Source organism: Athene noctua, chromosome Z, assembly GCF_965140245.1.
Source record: "Athene noctua chromosome Z, bAthNoc1.hap1.1, whole genome shotgun sequence".
NCBI lineage: Eukaryota > Metazoa > Chordata > Aves > Strigiformes > Strigidae > Athene > Athene noctua.
The window spans coordinates 12,808,322-12,827,709 of record NC_134077.1 but is presented as its reverse complement, the minus strand read 5'-3'; the positions used below and the strand labels follow the sequence as shown (position 1 = coordinate 12,827,709).

At 38.9% G+C, this 19,388-nt stretch overlaps 1 protein-coding gene across 3 annotated transcripts in view; it reads left to right on the top strand.

Annotated features, from left to right (window-relative positions):
* MTMR12 (myotubularin related protein 12) overlaps positions 1 to 12,075 on the top strand; it is a 36,466-nt gene extending 24,391 nt beyond the window's left edge. The window contains exons 11-16 of one of the 3 annotated variants that reach the window (XM_074932572.1): positions 3,395 to 3,473; positions 5,106 to 5,176; positions 6,171 to 6,343; positions 7,067 to 7,234; positions 8,160 to 8,321; positions 9,305 to 12,075. In XM_074932572.1, the coding sequence (XP_074788673.1) occupies positions 3,395 to 3,473; positions 5,106 to 5,176; positions 6,171 to 6,343; positions 7,067 to 7,234; positions 8,160 to 8,321; positions 9,305 to 9,880 (1,229 nt within the window). In that variant the 3' untranslated portion in view covers positions 9,881 to 12,075. The remainder of the gene's footprint in view (positions 1 to 3,394; positions 3,474 to 5,105; positions 5,177 to 6,170; positions 6,344 to 7,066; positions 7,235 to 8,159; positions 8,322 to 9,304) is intronic. The other 2 variants (XM_074932573.1, XM_074932575.1) reach the window with 2 other exon arrangements.
* Positions 12,076 to 19,388: the final 7,313 nt, after the last annotated feature.

Here is a 19,388-nt window from a genome sequence, read left to right as displayed (position 1 = left end):
TGACATTCTGAAGAGAAGCCGAAGATACATGAGGTATTTGCCAGAGTTTCACGCTGAGGATTTTGTCCTGAATACACTATTAAACCCACAGTGAATCTTCAGAGCTAAAAAAACCTACCTATATTTTAGTATAGCTTTTTATAGCTTTTAGTATATTATATTTTATATATTTTAGTATAGCTTTTTATATATTATTTATTATATTTTAATATAGTTTCTGGTAACTCTTATAGGGAAAAGGCTAAAGCTTCAATTTAAGTCATTTAACACCTCTTGGAATATACTGCATATTTCAGTGATGTAATTGTATCCTCTTATATCAGATGAAACAAAAGGGAATAGGTTAAAACAGCATTCCAGTAAGTGTTTTTGTCTTGCAGCTTTTTAAAGAAGCTTTGTTAGTAGACTATAGCTCACTGAATATAGCATTGTGCATTAGCAGTGAGAAAATCATTCAGTTAACTTTTTGCAGAAGTACAAATTTTACAGAAATTGACTACCTTACTAGTATTTTTCAAAATCTGAACACATTAGCCATTATTTTTGATCTATATGTGCTAGTTAATTCAATTTAGGTAACTTGGGATGTTGGTTGACGAGAAGCTCGACATGAACTGTCAGTGTGCGTTTGCAGCCCAGAAAGCCAACCATATTGTGGGCTGCATCAAGAGAAGCATGACCAGTAGGTCAAGGGAGGGGATTCTCCCCTTCTGCTCCACTTTTGTGGGACCCCACCTGGAGTTCTGTGTTCAGTGCTGGGGCCTCCAGTGTAAGAAGAAGACGGACCTGCTCCAGTGGATCCAGAAGAGGCCACAAAGATGATCAGGGGGCTGGAGCACCTCCCCTGTGAGGACAGTCTGAGAGAGTTGGGGTGGTTCAGCCTGGAGAAGAGAAGGCTCTGGGGAGACCTTATAGTGGCCTTCCAGTACTTACAGGGGCTACAGGAAAGATGGGGAGGAACTTTTTATCAGGAGCATAGTGATAGGATAAGGGACAATGGTTTTAAACTGAAAGAGATTTAAATTAGATATTAGGAGGAAATCCTTTACTGTGAGGGTGGTGAGACACTGGCACAGGTTACCTAGAGAAGCTGTGGCTGCCCCCTCCCTGGCAGTGTTCAAGGCCAGGCTGGACGGGGCTTGGAGCAACCTGGGCTAGTGGAAGGTGTCCCTGCCCATGGCAGGGGGGGTGGAACTGGATGATCTTTAAGGTCCCTTCCAACCCAAACCGTTCTGTAATTTTTATGAACTTCCAGTGTAACTTAAATTTGCTGAACACATGCCCAAACTTAAGTTTCAGGGTTTTTTTTTAAAAAAGCCCTATTAAGCAAAACAGAAACCATAGTAGTAGGTAGCTGCTTGAAAGAGGATTGTGATGGGAACAGCTTAGGTCCTTTGAAATTGTTTGTCTTATTTGAAGTGTTGCAGAAACATGCTGGTTTTGCTACACTGCTCACAAGCCTCATTATATGCCATTCGCCCACATACACATTTGTACACACTTGCCCACATAAGATTTCTAACTTTTTGGTTTTAAAATGCTAGTGGAGTATTTCTTCATTGCCCTAAGACAAGGGCAAGAAGACAGGGAGGAAGGGAAAGCTTGCTCTCTCTTGTGCTGTTATTAAGCAAAATAGCTTCAGGAGTAAAAGGAGTAAAACAAGCTGCAAGTGTTTTGTTCAGTCTTTAAAAAGAAGTTCCTGTTTTGTCTTAGAGATGACTTTGGCTGGTGGAGAACTGCCATAGCAAGTAACTGTTTGTAGAAGCCTGCATACAAGTGGTTGAGTCTAATTTGGGTTGAGAACGATTGAACAAAACAGCCAGCCAGCCACACTTTAGCTACTCAGCTTCCTGGAGTAAAACTCTTCTATACTGTCCATAATATAAGAGAACTAAAGAAAACTTCAGTACAGAATGTAAATGTTACTGCTGTAGATGAAAGCCTGTTATTTCTACAGGAAAAAAGACAAAAATCTCTTTTCCTTGCTGTCATGGGTTTTGGGTGGGTTTGAAAGACTAGAAATTGGTACTATAATGTTGCCTTGATTCAGAATGGACAGAGGTTTTTCCAACAGCACTGGCAGACTAAATGGAATATGAGATTTGAGTGTAAGGGAATATTCTAGAACTTGAATGGAGAGAAGTAAAGGGTGTCTTAAAGTACTGTAAGGTATGTACTTTAAAGGTTATCATTTAAAGGTTGGAAGTGAATTTGAAGATATTAATCAGAAAATTGGAGAACACTACATCTGGTGTGAATAGAACTGACTAGGGAGCTTTGAAGGTGTCTTCTAATGCTTTTGAGAAGAACTAGTTTGTATGGCCAGGGTGAAATAAATCAGGGAAAGAAAGATATTTTATTAAAATGCTTAATGAACAGAATGAGGGGCATAAGCAGGCATGGAGACAGAACAGCTACAGGAACAAAATAGATATGTCTGTGCACTGGAGGATCATAGATGCAAGCTGCAGAAGACAAGACAGAAGTGAGTATGTGTTCAGATTAAACATTGGAAGCATATGGAGAGACCTTGGGAGGTGAAATTAACTTACACAGAAACATGCAGAACTGACGCTATTCAGGTGGAGGGTAGGGAAGGAGGTAAGTGTGATGTATCTCAGTTGTTTCTCAATAGTAGAACTGTTGTAGACCTTGGACTTCAAGGCTTGTGTCTTATGCAGGAAAGGTAATCTATTCTGGTCTTAATTGACTGTATCAGGTGGTGAGAGCTCTCCAGTTTCTGAATGTTGGCTTTGATAAAAATAAAAGCAAGAGATTTAGGTTGCATTTTAAAAGCTACAAAAATCCTAGTGGAATTCATAAGAGTTTAGTGATTCTGTGGTATTGTACTTGGCTTCCCAGTTTATCTTAGCTGTTCCCTTTTTGTTGTGTTTTCATTGCAACTGAAGAGGCATTCAAACTTTAAAACCTTTTCAGGTAGTCTAACATTCCATAGATTCGTTTAACCTCCTAAAACGCGTTTGTGTTTGGCTCTAATGGTAATAACTTTCAAAATCCAGCCTCCTTATATTAAGCTTTATGTAGATCATACTTCATAGTCAAGGTAACAAATTTGGAAGAACCATTGCCTCTGATTAAACTTCTTTTCCTTTCCCATTTTGTCAACAGATTTATTTACTTGGTTTGGTTGCTGTGAACCTACAGAATACTTCTTCTAAAAGCCTGTGGTGTTAAACTTTACTCGTGTTTGTAGGACTACTTCACTTCCTTGTTTAGTTATAGGATGTTGACTTTAACAGTGAATAGGATTTACTGACTCCTTAGTATTGGCTGTTTTATAACAGTTCATAACTGAAGAGTAATACAATGGATGGCTGTTAATTAGCACTACATATATGTGAACAAATAAATTTTTGGTTTTGTTTTTCTGCAGATAACAGTACAGACTTCTGGGCAACTGATGTGAAATGGTTTTCATTACTGGAGAGCACAAACTGGCTAGAGATAATCAGGTTTGCTATATCTGTAACTTTCTGGGATTCAAATTGTGTTCAATGCCTTTGTAGTGGGTGTTCTAGCTAGTTTCTTGAAATATGACGACATTCTTCACTTCCAGTAGGAAAGAAAATTAAGACAGACTTATGGTCCCATTTATCTGTCTTATTTCTACAACTTGAGACAGTGTTTTTACAGTGCAGGCTTGTGTTAAGCCTCCCACAGTAAAGGATGTGAGAAGCAGCAGATAGTTCTAATTACAACTCTTCCAGCAAATCTATTAAAACTATAGATCCAGTAACGTCTTTGCTGCATTTAGTTGCCTTCTTTCCAAACTGAAGAATCCTATTTGCTTCTTGCATGAAACCCATTCTGTGTCTCTGACTAGCCTTGCCGTTCTTCTCTACTCTCTACTTCTGTAATATCCTTTAGGACAGAATGAACTGCGGTACTCAAGATGTTAGCCCACCAAAGATTTATAAAATGACAGTTGTTATCAGTTTTGTCCCCTTCCTCTCCTGATTGTTCTTTTTTCTTCTCTCACAGTGAGTAAGTGTTGGAATGGTGTTGGCTAACTTAAGGCTTGTTACAGTTGAATGTTGAGGGGGTTTGCTTGGTTTTGGGGTTAATTTGTGCTAGCTCTGTCTGCCAGTTTATTCTGTGATCAGTGTGTTACTATGAAGTTCTTCTGCATTCAGCTTCTGTTCTTTATAGTGTTAATAAATATTGATAGCTATTCATTTCTTCATCCAGAATTTAAATGTGTTGAATGAGAGATTCTACTGAAGATCATATGTTGAGGAATGCATTGACATAACCAAGATCACAAGTAGTTGAAAGTTAATACCAGTCCAAGTTCCTATCCTTATGTTGTTTTGAGACTGGTCGTTTCCATATTTGGATCTGGTTGCTTCCTGGTTCAGCCTGTTCTTGGCTCTTGCAGTTAGTAGGAATGTCTTTTTCAGCTATTCTAGATGCTAGAACAAAGAATCTGACAACTCCACACTTACAAAATAAACTGTCAGCTTCTATTAGTGACGTAAGCAGTTGTAAGAATCCTAATTTGTGTGTACTCTTTTGCTGAAAATAACCAACTTTATGAAAAGTTACGTCTAGAAACCAACGATGTTACATCTGGTTTTATGTTTAATTCCATTCAGTCTCCCTGTGCAATAACAATCTCTGAATAAATTGTGTCTGCATGTTTACAGGAGCAGATTGCTGATCCTTCCCTCTAACTCTTAAAACCAGATAATGTGAGAAATGTAGTATGTAGTAGATTAGAACGTAAGTGTAGTGATGTTAACTCTTTCTAGGATAAAGATCTGGCTTTTACCAGTTGTAATACTTTAGTATGTGGGTGTGATGACTACTATTGATCCAGAATAAAGTACTGTATTACAAATATATGAAGATAACAACTGGAAATGCATGACCAATGGCCAAATAAAGATAGCTCTTGAAAGTTTGTTCTTGAGGCTAAACAGTTTTTCATTTACACAAGTTGAGCATAGTCTTCATTGTTTTAAAGGATTAGTCAAGTTTTGGTAGTATAGCATTCTGACCCCTTCTAGGGGAAACTAATGTAAGAAACATATGAGTAAAAGTGCTATGGAAATGTTCAGTTATCTTTTCCTGTACCACAACAGGCGAGTCTTGAAGAAAGCAATAGAAGTTGCTGAGTGTCTCGAAAGACAGCATACAAATGTTCTCCTTATAGGTAAGAATTAAATGAGATTATCCTGTACATTTTTAATTATGGTAGAGGCTGGTAAAATTCAGAGAGTACTCAAAATACCAGACAACTGAATATTTTGCACTCCTGGAAATTCTTCCTGTAGTTAAAAAAACATGGTAATCATAGTTCCAGGCTAAGAAAAATATGTTGTGAATGAGAGAGCTGCTGATAAATTGGCAGGGGAGTCATGCTACCTCTTGCGTATGCATTCCTGTTTCCTAACTTACTTTATTAAAGGTCTCCTAGTCCATTTGCTGTACTTTAAGGGGGTGGGGGGCACACCTACACAAAGAACATGGAGCATGAAAATTTTCTGAAAGTTTTCTGTGTTCTAGATACACGCTGAATACTATGTAGACCCTTTATTAAAAATTCATGAAAGGATATGCTTATTGTACACATCTTGAGCAGTGTTTTCCTAGATTGAGTAAAGTAATCACATGGAAAACCAAACTCAATGTTAACCATTAAGCTATTTAGGAATAGTAATTCAGTTGGGTTTTTTCCACACACTGCCATTTGAGGAACCTGTCACAGGAAAGAGATATTTCTAGAAGGCACCTGAAAGGTGAAGAATGCATGTTGCATGAGGAGGCAATTCCACACCTTGTGAAAAGATGGATGCAGGATAGGAGAGGGCAAGGACGAATAGCTGGCCCGGTAGCATAGGGCAGGAGGGGCAGTATATGCATTGTGGAGACTGAAGGGTGTAGCCATCAGAGTTACAGTAGTAAAAGCTTGGGTTTTGCAGGTTTTATTGTCAAAGTATTATTCTCGTATAAGTGTACAAGAAACATTACATTTTTACAAAGGGAGGTATTAGAAACATGGATTAACTTCCCTCTGATGGTGTGACACTTGCTTCCCTGATCTTGAAATACAATTTTGTTTATGTGAAGCTAGCTGTACTTTGCTTTCTTTCTCAAAATTTTAGGAATGGCTTAGTAGACAATGTGGTTTCTGTTCTTTTCTGTAGAAGAGAGTGCTACTGATCTGTGCTGTGTAATCTCTAGTCTGGTCCAAGTGATGATGGATTCATACAGCAGAACAAAGTCAGGATTTCAGAGCCTTATTCAGAAGGAGTGGGTAATTGGAGGACATGGCTTTTTGGATCGTTGTAACCACTTACATAAAAGTGACAAAGAGGAGGTATGATTTTTTTAATTACTGTTCTTACTATTTAAAAGTTTACTTGGCATAAGGATTTACATGTTGGTCAGAAGTTCCATTTACTTTGATCTTTAATTTTATGTTTTGTTTTATGATTTGGCTTTGTACAGTGTCACTATTTTTGTTGTTTAGAGTTCAGCAAAGTCATTATAACTAAAGAGAACAAATGTAAAACTTCCTGTTCAATCTTGGAGTCTTTTGAAGACATTATCTGCTGTCCTTTTAAACTGTGTTAAATGGTAGTAGTGTCCATAGAAATAACTCAAGTGAATTGCCTATTTCTGTCACATCTAGAGTTTAATTTTATACTGTCTTGCTAGATGTTGCAGTCTCACCTCTCCATTTTTGTTTATATTTTAGGAATAGATCAAATTGCAATATAGAATGGAAATAGTAAGTGTAAACTGACTAGTTCTGACAGGAATTTCTATAAACTCATTTTGCCAGCTTTAAAAAGCAGCATAGGAGCAACTTTCCTCTCAAATTCAGAAAGTATTTATCTCTTCTGTCAACAATTGGCCAGGGGTAGCTGAGATGATTCTTCTTCAGAGTTCAGCCAAAGTTATATGCAGCAGTTCTGTAGTTAACCAGACAGATTTCCTTAAGACTTATATTTGGAGACACTAAATACTATAAAATAAACAGTCTGCATGGTGGAACTTTTTTTTTTTCTAAAACTGATGCAGTATTTTCTTTACTTAGGCTCCTGTTTTTCTGCTCCTGCTAAATTGTGTTTGGCAGTTGGTACAACAGTATCCTCCAGCATTTGAGTTCACAGAAACTTACTTAACTGTCTTGTCAGACAGCCTCTATGTGCCTATTTTTAGTACTTTCTTCTTCAATTCGCAACATCAAAAAGACACTAATACGGTAAGGGTTTGTTGTTTTGTGGATGCAGTGTGTTGGAGAACAGGTTTGACCAACAAACAAGGAGCACTCAAAAATTCCCCAGCAGCATGTTTGTCCATACTTATTTGAAGGGTGATGCCTTGAAGGGTGAATGAGTGCAACTTCTGGGTATAAGGAGTCAAGTTCAAAACTCAGGAGTTTATGATGATGAAAGGAAGATCACTTAGGAATATGTTTTATTTCTAATGTGTGGCTACAGATCCATGTTTATTGCTCTTCAGTGAAAATGGAGCTCCTTAATCTAAGAGGAGTATCTTGCTGTCCTGCAGAATAAGTTGTCTACAAAAGTCTTTTATAGCATTTTCTCTGTATCCCAAAATCAACATTTTCTGAATGTTGATTTACATCATGCTTTTCTCCAGTCTAAGAAGCTGGAAGCAATGGGAATATCCTCTGCAAGGCTGCACAGAGACTGAAAAAAAGTGAAGATCAGAGTCTTGCATATAAACAAAACATTGATGATAAAATTTCAGGTAGTAGCACTGCATAACTGCAGTTAACTTTTGAAGTTTGGAGAGGTTTAATCCACAGTTGCAACATGCCCCATGTGTTTGAAGAGTTCAAGTGCCTGCCTCCTGCACAATTTTCAAAACTTTTTATTTTTCCTTAGATTATTTAATCTGATTTTCAACAGTGAAAGGCATTCTTGGTAGTGTCTAATTCTGCTGTTGAAATGGAATACTGTCTGAAGGTGGAGATTAATGCACAATAGCCTTTGTGTCTGTACTTACATCTAATAATGTTGTTCAGCTATTGAATACATAGAAGTTATGTGTGTTGGTGCAACTCTGTGGTGTCTTCTGTGAAAAGCCAGTTTCTTAATTTCACCTTGACTTGGTAGAATTCCTTTCTAGCAGTATTGATTGTGACCTGTTTGTTTTGGCAGAGTGGTGAAACCCTCAATACACAAAGTGGTCCTTTCAGATTTCTCACTGTGTGGGACTGGTCTGTGCAGTTTGACCCCAAGGCCCAGGCTTTCCTGAACAACCCTCTTTATGCAGAGAAGCCAAAACCAGATAAAAGTCAACGGAAAACTGCACGATTCAAAGTAAGATATGTGCTGTTTAACTTATAAAAATATTTTTCACAACTCATACTTTAAATATAGTTACAGTGGAAATATTGGTGCAAAGGTTTTTTTAATTGACAAAATACATCTATGCCTCATAATCACTGGATCTTAAGAATGTGATTTGCACCAACCTCAGTTATAAATCACTGTAAAACAGTTACTGTGCATAGCTGTGAACTTAGGGGGCTTTTCTTCATATTTTTGTGCAAGTGTAGTGATAACTCATGGGACTCATCCAGGTGAGTTGCACTGACACGTTTGAAGTGAGTTTATTTTGTTGTTCTATGGAGTACCTAACTGAAACAGATAGCAGGTTTAAAATTGCCTCCCTAACTAATTGGAGTGTGTGGATGCCCTTGAAGGGGAAGGGGAACTGAAAACAACAGAAAATGTCTAGGGTAGGGAAAATTATGGGTGGACCGACCACCTTCTTACTGGAAATTAACACAAATTCAGTAAGAAAAGTTTGTTTGGAGTAGCCTCTTTTGATTGTAATATCCCCGTTGGTTAAATACTGTTCTGTAAAAGCATTCAAGTGAGATGCTGTCAGTATAATCTACAGCATTAATTAGAGAACTCTTATGCAGTGGGATGCAGTGGAACCACTGGATAAAAACTTCTAAATCAAGTGCTTTTTTTATTTGGTTGGCTAGCTTAAACTAAACGTGGAAGTCTTCCCATACATTCAAGTATTACAGAACTCTCCTTTTTCAAAGAAAAATTCAGTGTTACTTCATTGCTATAGCTACAGTGCAGGGAGAGTATCTGGGAATACTAAGCATGCTGTGTGAAGTATTTGGTGTGTTAGCCTTTGAGCAGTAACAGTTTTGGACTATACAGCAAAGCAGTGGCTGTGTTTGCTTGTAAATATTTTCTGAATACAAGTTCTGTTTTTATTCCTTTTAAGATGTCTTCTAAAGTCCCATCAATATTTATCTTGGGTTTTTTTTCTCCTAAAGCATCAACGGCAACTATCTTTGCCATTGACACCAACAAAATCTTCCACTAAGAGAGGATTTTTCAGGGAGGAAACAGATCATTTAATTAAAAACATTCTGGGTAAAAGAATTGGCAAGTTCATAAACTCTTCAGATGAACCTTCTAATAGTTTCAGGGAATTTTATGATAGTTGGCATAGTAAACCTGTTGACTATCACGGTCTTCTGTTACCTCGCATCGATGGCCCTGAAATCAAAGTCTGGGCACAACGGTATTTGCGATGGATTCCTGAAGCTCAGCTTCATGGTGGTGGTACAATAGCTACAGCTGCCAAGATTTTGGACCTGATGGAGGAAGTGCAAAGCTTGCAGGTGAAAATGGATGAAGAACATAGTCAAGCTGTTTCTGGAGATGTACGTTCTGTTCCTCTGTTGAGAAATTCTGCCCGTTTGTCATCCTTGTTTCCATTTGCATTACTTCAGAGACAGTCTATCAAACCAGCTTTACCTACTAGCACCTGGAAAGACTTGGAAGATGAAGATGACTTGGTCAAAAGGGATGACGAATTTGTTGATCTAAGTGGTGGTATGTCATGAAGTGTATATAAATGAAAGTATGAATTGTATGTGGCTAAGCTCTGAGTTTAAAATGTTGTACTGTATTATCATATAAGGAACTCAAGCATCTGCAGCCTGTTTAATGGGTTTGTTGGGTTAAAAAAAACACCTTGGTTGGAAAGAACTAGTTGTCATGATTAACTGAGCATATTTTGAACCTCCATTTCACTCTAACAATATTTATTGCAGAAACACATTTTTTAGCATAGGGGTAATAAAAACAGAAGTCTAGGCTGGCATAGCTACATGGCCACTTTGTTTAAAAAAGAAACAACTAAAAACCTATTTTCTGATGTAAAGGTGGAATACAAATATGTACAGCCACAGCCACTATTTTAACGTAAAACCTCTTCCCCCTCTGCTAAGAGCACTAAGATTGGAAGTACTGTGACTAAGAATGTAGTATTTCTTCCTCATGTGAAATAAATAGGGAAAGGTGCAACTAAGTGTGCATTTACAAATAAGCTTTTTACATCTGAGGAATAAACTTGTCACCAGGGGTTTTCTGTCTACTGTGGCATCAGCCAAAGTCATTGTGCTTGTCAGCTTCATCTTTTCTGACAGTGTTCATCTTTGGCTTGCAGCACTTCACCTTGTGTGGTATTATAATAGCAGCTTGACTGCTGTAAGCCTGTGCATGCACTTAGCTTAAGGATCAGATGCAAGAGCTTAAGTACACATTTCAAGTCTTGCTGTGTGGCTGCTGTGCTGTATGCTCTTGCTGCCTTGGAGTATTAAGTCCCAAATGTTTGCTGTTAATTGTGAGAAATGGCCTGATGAGATTCTAATTTGCCATGAGTATTTTTTCTCATTTTAATAGTGAGACTTTAATTTTTAATTTCCCCATTTATGCCAGTTGCCTTTGAGGCTTTCTGTAGCTTTGCACTGAGACCCTCCACACAGAAGGGAAGACTCTCTGTAATCCTGCAGTGAAGCTGGATTTGCAGTCTGTTGCCACTTGTCATGAGTTGGTGGTACAGCTTATGAATGTGGCGTTCATACCATATGAACACTTGCATCCTGTTGCTGGATGTTAGAACAGTACCTCAGTGAAAAAAGCCATAAAGAAATGCCTGTTGACTTTGATCTACTGTGTGTATGTTTATATATAAAGTATTTTTACTGCAAATAATCGTCCTTTGTAAAGCTGAGTATTATTTGACTGTCAAATCTATTTTGAACCCTTAAATTCTAGAATACTATAATGGATGCAGGTCATAAGATCAGTTACACTGAGGGTAGACAGTGACTGTTTTCTCTGTTGTACTACCAATTTAGAAATCCATGCTGGTCAACTTAGCTGGTGGAGAAACTGTTGCTTAAATTGATCCCCTCAGTGTAATCGGGGATATAAACAGCATTACTGATTAATCACACTGAGTTGTATTAATATGTATAGCAAAAATTTATCAGCAGCACTCTAAAAATAAATATGTTAAAATAAGCGTATTAACAGGGAAGGGGGAGAACTTAATGCAACTATGCCAAAATGAAGCTTCCCAACTCTTGATTGCCTTAAGTCTTAGTAGTGCAAGGACAATACTTGAGTTTGTAGCATTTTCTTTAAAAACACACTAGTACTTATGCTTTCTTCTGTGACACATATAATCTTACAGTTAGCCCTTGCTAGAATGGGCTGTCCAGCACGTGTCCTTCAGACTTTATTATTGTAGTTCTAGTGACTCATGTATGCAATAATACTTGGCATGTTGAATGACAAATGCATTTTTATGGTGAAGAAATACCTGTCGTTCTAAGGTCACTTGTGTTCAAGGGGTTTTTTTTAAACACTGCCATTAGAGAAAAATTTTAATGGATTTTTCTATACTTTTGATCAAACTGTTGTAATGTTTCAGTCATGAAGATTACATATTTATGTTAAAGAACAGATGTTGGATGTCTTATGTGTACATAAGTTATCAGAAGTTTATATAGAAGAGAAACATGTATGTGGAATTGAACATGGGGATACTTCTAATGTAGAATAAATACCATTGTTACTGGTTTTCTGATCTGTGGGATTGGAAATGTACTTAATATTTTTATTCCAGGCTTCTGTTTATACCTCCAAGTTTTTACACTGAATGCAAGCTAGAAGCTTTATAGTTTGATGTTTTTTTAAGACTGTCTTTTCTCTCTACTAGGCTGTTTGGAGAGTGTCAATAAAATATACTTTGACATATTTGTCCTGAAATGAGAATGTATGTTAATGTCATATTTTGCAAATGATGCTTTAAATCACACTTCACAATCTGCAGTGACAAGACTTTTCTAGCTATATGCTGGGTTTGTACAGACTGTTGCAGGGAGGAATCTGTGCAGTTTTGACCTGTTTGTACTTCTTGGAGAGATGCTGTCAGCTCAGGAAACAGGAGAGTTCAGTGCAGTAGTAGGATGACTATGGAAAGCTAATAAGGTGGTCTAGAAACTGTCTGCTGAATGGCAGTGTAGCTTTATTAAAGTTTATTTTAGTCTTAGCAATGTACTTGTCTTCCCTCATTTCAAGCAGGAACATTGTTCTTACAAAGTTGAACTAAGCAATTTCTTGAAATTGCTACAGCGGAGTAATTCTCAAACCAAATGTGTGTTGAGCATGGATTGGGAGATGGTCACAGTAAGCCATAGAGTACAAATGTTAAACTTCTCTTTTTTCCAAATACTACGAATCACTAGCTTCTGTACAAAAACAGCACTAGCACAAATCACACGTTCAAAAATCATGCCATCTTCGGTTTCCAAGACTGACAGATTTGTTCTTGAAGTCTCATAGAGCAATAGTGTATGCAGTGGCTGTGAAGTGCCGGGTCATGTTGTAATAGAAGGTGTGCCTCTGCCTCACCCCCATCTTCTAAAGATCAGTGAGTGTACTTTGACCGCTTGACGTTGATTTAAGACTGTGTTCACTAGTGAAAAAGTTCCGCTATTGGTCTATACCATATTGGAATGCAAACATACTTTATAAAGGTATGTATAGCCAACTTGGCCTCCACTTAGAGCTTCTTCCATTAATGCTCAAAGCATGGAAGGTTAACTTCTTCAGGAGGTAGTAGAATTTTTTCTGCTGAGGATGTCTTACAATGGATTAGTTTAGTCACACCAGAGGTTACCTTCATCCTGATCTTTAGCTGGAAACATCATGTGCAGTATTTACTGCCTGGTACTCTCTTGAAAAGAGCTAGGTTTTGCATAAAACACTATTTAGAAACTATATTGGATGGACTTAATTTTCTGGGACAGGGAGGAGATAGGTTAGTGAACCTGAGTCTAGAAAAAAGCATTCTATAAACAGAACTATATATGTTCTTTCAGGGTGAATTTAGTGCTTGGGAGGTGGGAGGGGCACACCCCTTCTCATGGTCTCAGGTCCTTTATCTTGTCATAACTCAACTTTTTTATAAATGAAATGCTTTTTGCCAGCATTTGCAGGAGGTCAGAACTCTTTCCTGGTGGGATAGAATTATCTTGGACAGAAGTGGACACAGAAGGTGAGGCTAGCTGACATCTGAGCAGGAGAAAATTTTTTGAGGAGAGCACCTCCATGTTGAATACAAAGGGAGTAGAAATAAGGTTGTTTTGAGCTGTGTTAGAAGAACACAGCAGAGACTGCAAACAGTTCTGATTCCTGGAGATGCTTGCTTGGGATATGTTTGACTTTAAAGAGTATTAGCTTTAAACGAGTTATGAAGGCTGAGAAGAAGTTTAATAGAGGACTGCTAACATTTTTGCAAGCATTTGTATGGGCAGGGGATTCTTGATGCTGCCACACTTTGGACTACTGTGAAGCCTTCTCCTTATGTGGAAACCATATGGAACAGTTAACACTTGCCTGATTGCAGCAGTGTATTATTCCACTTCCAGTGAGCATTTGGTTTCTCAGGTTTTTTTATTTCAGCAATCCAGTAAGGTGAAATAGGTACTTCCCTTAATGTTATGCCTGGATGCTTAAAGCAGGCAGATACCATCTACCTAGGAAGTGTGTTTGTTAATTTATTTTGTGAACAGCAGAACTATGAAGACTGATTTCCCATGGCATTGTCTTGTCTGGCCATATCACAGTTTCCTCAACTTTGTCCTTCTGGTATGTCCTACCCTTGCTCATACCACAGCATCTTCTCTCCATCCATCTCCTCTCTGTTCTGAAGTCACGTACTGTGTTAGCAGCTATGTTTGTCATTGCTACTAACTTGCTGGATTCAGTATCTCAGTTCCTGGGGAACCAAGTAAATGGGCATGACTTGAGGTGGCCAGGCCATATAGTCTCCAGACTGCCTGTTGGAATCTAGTAACTTCTGAAATCTCTCTGTTGAATATGATCAAAATTATCTAGGGGTTTCCAGAGCTTTGGTGTGGGTGGGGAGGGAACTGATGATCTGCCTTGTGTGGTTTCTGAGAAAGTCAGGGTGGGAGAATTAAACCAAAACCCCCATACCTGTAGCTGAGGCATGATTCAAAACTGCAGTTTTCAAGCAATGCTACTCCCAAATATGAAAATCTGCTCATTTACAGTCAGATCATGTATCCCAGTTTCATCTTCATGCAACAATTTTTTTTTCTTTATTTTGGGCAATGTTTGGTTTTGTGTTCTGAAATAAGCTTTTGTTATACTGTAGGAGCCAAAATTCAGGCTAGGGAACCATTGAGTTTCCTGGAAATCAACTGACATTTGGTATGACTTATGAAAGGTCACTTATTTTTATTCCCATCTGAAGAAAATTTCCAATGAAGAACAACTAACACAGCTAGACTTAATGAACAGTTTTGGTAATTAATGGTGTAAATCTTCAAGTATTTTATAAATACTAGTAACCTTCTATATGCCAGAGCTTCATGGGCTCACTAGCTAGCTGAGTTTGCAGATGGTGTGTTTCACTTCCTTTTGGGTTTCTACAGGCATTGATTTAAAATATGTTTATGCATGAATGTGATGACAAAAGCAAATTTTATGCAAGTAGTGAAGTGCTCATTGCTTCATGTTTTGGTGATGATTCAAGAAGATATTTCAACTTTCACTGTGACCCCAATTCAGAAATCAAAACAGGATGCTCCTTACCAAGGTCCTTGCATTCCCTACATAGATGAACCCAGTTTGTAGGAAACAAATACCTTCCTGCATTTTCCAGTTTCCCATCCCTGACTTTCCACTGTGGGTTTACGCTTAAAAAAAAAAAAAAAAAATTATTTCTTAACATGTCTTTTTGTTTAAGTTTGAAAAAAAATGGGTTTATACCTGCCATCTATACTTCTTTTTTCCTGATGCATTTTCCTGAGGTGGTGGGAATGTCTGAAAGCCAGACAAGTACTACAGATGACTTAACCAGTCTTTTCAAAGTACAAGGTCACTCTCTTAGCTGCCAGTATGGAGCATGGCAGCTCTGGAATTTGTCCTGTAATCATCATAATATTAATAAAAATAATTTTTTAGAATAAGTAAAATCCTCCTGCACAGCATTTTTCACAAAAACTGCACCGAGGAAAAAGCAGGGTGATAATCCCAAACTGTTTTCTAATTGCAGTCTATCTCCTGTAGCTTTCAGTACTTTGCTGTATTGATGCCTGCAGTGGAGAGTCATGAGTGACCTAAGAGCGATTTCTCCCAGCAGGGTATGGGTTTGGGTTACACCCGATGTGGGGCAACCACAGATGGCTGCCAAAGGGGGTCCTGCTGCGCATTGCCCAGTGGTGCGCTCCCACCACCTTTGCTGATAGTCTCATGTAGATGCCAGCTGATTTTTTGAAAATACGTGGTTTGCTTTTGTGGATCAATTTTCTATCAATTCAGCTTGTTGATCCAAATCACCCCATGGGGGCGCAAGTGGAAATAACAGCAGCAAGTTGTTTGAGGATGCCCTTTTCAATGGGCAATCCCCAGTTAGACCAGACAAGATGAGGATAGAACCACAAGTGCAATGAAATTAACTCTTGAGCTGCCATGTTGTTGAAAGAGTGAAATCCTGGGACTCACATCTAATGTGTGGCTAGCTGAAACGTTGTAAATAACGCGCACAGCTGACTCCAGCTATTTAACACTTCTGAGGGAAAAAAAAAAAAAAAAGAAAAACCCAAACCTGCTTTGGTTTGATGTTGCCTGTAGAAGCCTTACAGTGTGATTTAAAGTATAGTTTCATTGGATCTGACCTGTTTGCTGCAGTAAGAAGGTAAGGTAAACAAAACCAGACAACTCTGTGGCCTTCAAACACATTTTGATGCTCTTTAGGCCTGTAGTTCCTTAAGCTGTGCTTTGTTTTGGACTGGCAGTTTTTAAATACCATTATGTGCCTGGGCTGTGATTAAGCAGTGATTGAGTGCGGCTGTTGAAAAGCAAAAATCATGTTCTGACTTGTAATCTGGAAATAACAATTGTTTGGGAAGAGATTTTGGATTCCTGATGCATTTCTGCTTTTCTCCTCTGAGCTTCAGCCATGCATAGTTAAGCTGATTGGCTATACAACCCCCACTCCACCCCCCTTTTAGCATATTTTACTTATTTACTTCTCATTTTTATTTAGATTTAATGCAGGTTATGTGCTTTGTCCATAAACAGCCCATTAAGAGGGTTGTCTCAGGTGTAGGATGGAGCTCTCTCTATTCTGATTGAAACCTCCTAATTATCCAAGGAAATTTACCCACCTAGTGCCATTTCTAAGGCAGCGGCCCTTTTTATGACTCAGATTGCAGCTGAATAGCTATCTGGCAGAGATTATGATAAAAAGGGCTAGTTACTGAAATGAAATACAGTAATAGTAAGACCATTACTTAATGTCTTGGTATTAAGTAGAGGCTGCATGAATATGCAAAGCCTCTGGAGTTTTGCAGGTAATAATGGATGCTGGAAATACAAATACCAAGGTCCCAGACTCACTTAGGCAGCAGGAAATTACTGAACATAAACATTTCTTCACAATCTTTGTATCTTATTAAAGTAATAATAGCCCTAGTGGTGCTGGCTGCTGACATTAATATTCTGTCTAGACTGGTAGACCCTTCCCCTTCTTGAACATTTTACCTCTCAGTTATTAACATACAGTCTGCTGCCAGCCAGCTCCACCCTCACAAGGCAAATGTCTCCCACAGTGGCAATGCACACACAGAGGGAAAAGTTGACTTTGCACTTGTCAGAGAAGCATTGTATGTTCCAAAGCCAAGAAATTTATTTGGAAAAGTTATATTTAGTTAGTTAAATAATACCTGCATATACCAAACTGGAATTGAAAGGGTGAATTTAATCACAGGACTGAAAAGGATTTCTTTAATACACCTGAACTCTTTTAAGTGAGGAAATGAGGATTAGCTCTTATTTCCACCGACATGTAGGGGAAAAGATACACTGTATTGGGTCCAGCAGGTTGTCCCCCTGCAGCCAGTGGATGTCCACTGTGGAGCAGATCTCCACCTGCAGCCCGGGGAGGACCCCACACCAGAGCAGGGGGATGTGCCCAAAGGAGGGTGTGACCCCGTGAGAAGCCCACGCTAGAGCAGGCTCCTGGCAGGACTTGCGACCCCACGGGGGACCCACGCTAGAGCAATTCATGAAGAACTTCAGCCTGTGGGAAGGACACACATTGGAGAACTTCATGAAGAACCATCTCCCGTGGAAGGGACCCAAGCTGGAGCAGGGGAGGAGTGTGAGGAGTCCTGCCCCTGAGGAGGAGGGAGCAGCAGAGACAACAGATGATGAACTGACCACAACCCCCATTCCCTGCCCCCTGTCCCCACTGGTGGTGAAAAGGTAGAGAAAATCAGGAGTAAAGTTGAGCCCAGGAAGAAGGGAGAGCTGGGGGGGAAGGTGTTTTAAAATTTGTTCTTATTTCTCGTTAACTTACTCTGACGTTAACTGGCAATAAATTAAATTAATTTTCCTAAGTTGAGTCCGTTTGCCTATGCTGGTAACTGGTGAGTAATGTCCTTGTTTTTATCTCAACTAACAGGCCTTTGATCATATTTTATCCTCCTGCCCTGTTGAGGAGGGGAGTGACAGAGCAGCGTTGATGGCCACCTGGCAGCCAGCCAAGGTCAACCCACCACAAACACTTAAATAGTTGCACCATTTAGCAGCATCTGTTTAGCTGTGTGAGTTTTTGGAAAGCTTTTTTGAGGTGGTTTCAGTCCCTTTAGGTATGGCTGAGTTTTAAAGGTGTAGAAAATGTATTTCATGCATCTATATTAGCTTTTGTTCAATTTGTTTAACTATTGGTTTGCCAGTAGATACCACCCAGACAGCTACACTTGCAGGAAGATCTTGCTCAGTTAAAATCACCCACTGGTTCATATTTTCCAGGTCTCCTGATTGTCTCCTTGGGCATGCTGTGAAGGTATGTATTCCATTTATAAGTCAGCAATCTTTGTGTGGCTATCACCAAAACTTCACTGATGAGCTGTGGGAGTCTAAGCAGTCTGTCCCTCGCTGGGGCAGGCAATAGCTGCCTAACCACTCATTGGTAACTTTGGTGTGCCAATTAGATCAAATTTTTGAGATGTATTTGATGGCAGTAAGGAGCATGAGATGTATTTCTCTATGGAGAATGGGTGGGAGAAGCCTTGCAGGAGGGCTCGGGTCAGGTGCTGGCTGAAAGAGCTGTGTTTAAAGAAACTGTCTCCAGCTGTTTGATTTATACCTTATATGTTTTGATTTATATAAGGAGCAGGGCTCTATATTTTTATGATTAAACTAAACTGCATCAAAGATGCTTTATTCCTAACTGGAGTAACCTATCAGACTCCGAACTGGCCTACTGCCCAGATAAAAAAGATCTCTTCCTGCAGAAGGGAAACTGGCAGATGGAACAGAACTAGGAATCGTCACTGTTTTTTTATTTTCGTTGTAAAAAGTCTACTTTGAAGTAGTTCTATCGATCCACGTATTTTCAAATTTCAGAATTATTTTTGTGCAATAGTGTCTTTCCAAAATGGCCTTCCCAATGGAAAGTGGTAAAAATGGTACCGTTTTCCTTAAACAGTTTTTGTCCTCCTATATATTCCATGCTATGCTTTCTGATGTTAATGGCAAAGTAAAGTCCCTGCTACTGTCAGCTTGGAGTACACCTTCAAAAAAGTAATTTGCTTAAGTTTTTAGTTCCATTGCAGTAGTATAGCTGGGAGGAACATGGCCCTGTGAAGCACCAGAAATAGCTCCTGTCATAAAACAGGATGTTAGAAACACTTAGCGCCCTGTATTAACCTGAAATTAACAATGATTAGTTAACACGTATTCAAACATGACATATTTATCTGAGGCTAATTTACAATCCTGGTGTTGTGCAGATGTAAGTAATGCTTTGGGTTTGGCTGCCAGGGCATTTATGACTGATGGTGAGGTGCCAAGTTGGCTTTCCAGTTCCATGCTGAGTTTGCAGCTACGAAAACAGCCCATTTGATTTAAAGAAGAGGGGAAGTCCTCAATTTGGTTTTTGCAGAGCTGTGTTTCAGAGTGGGACCATGGTTCCATGGTAGGAAGTGCTTTCTTTGCTTTGGCATAGTGCCTAGTCCTGCT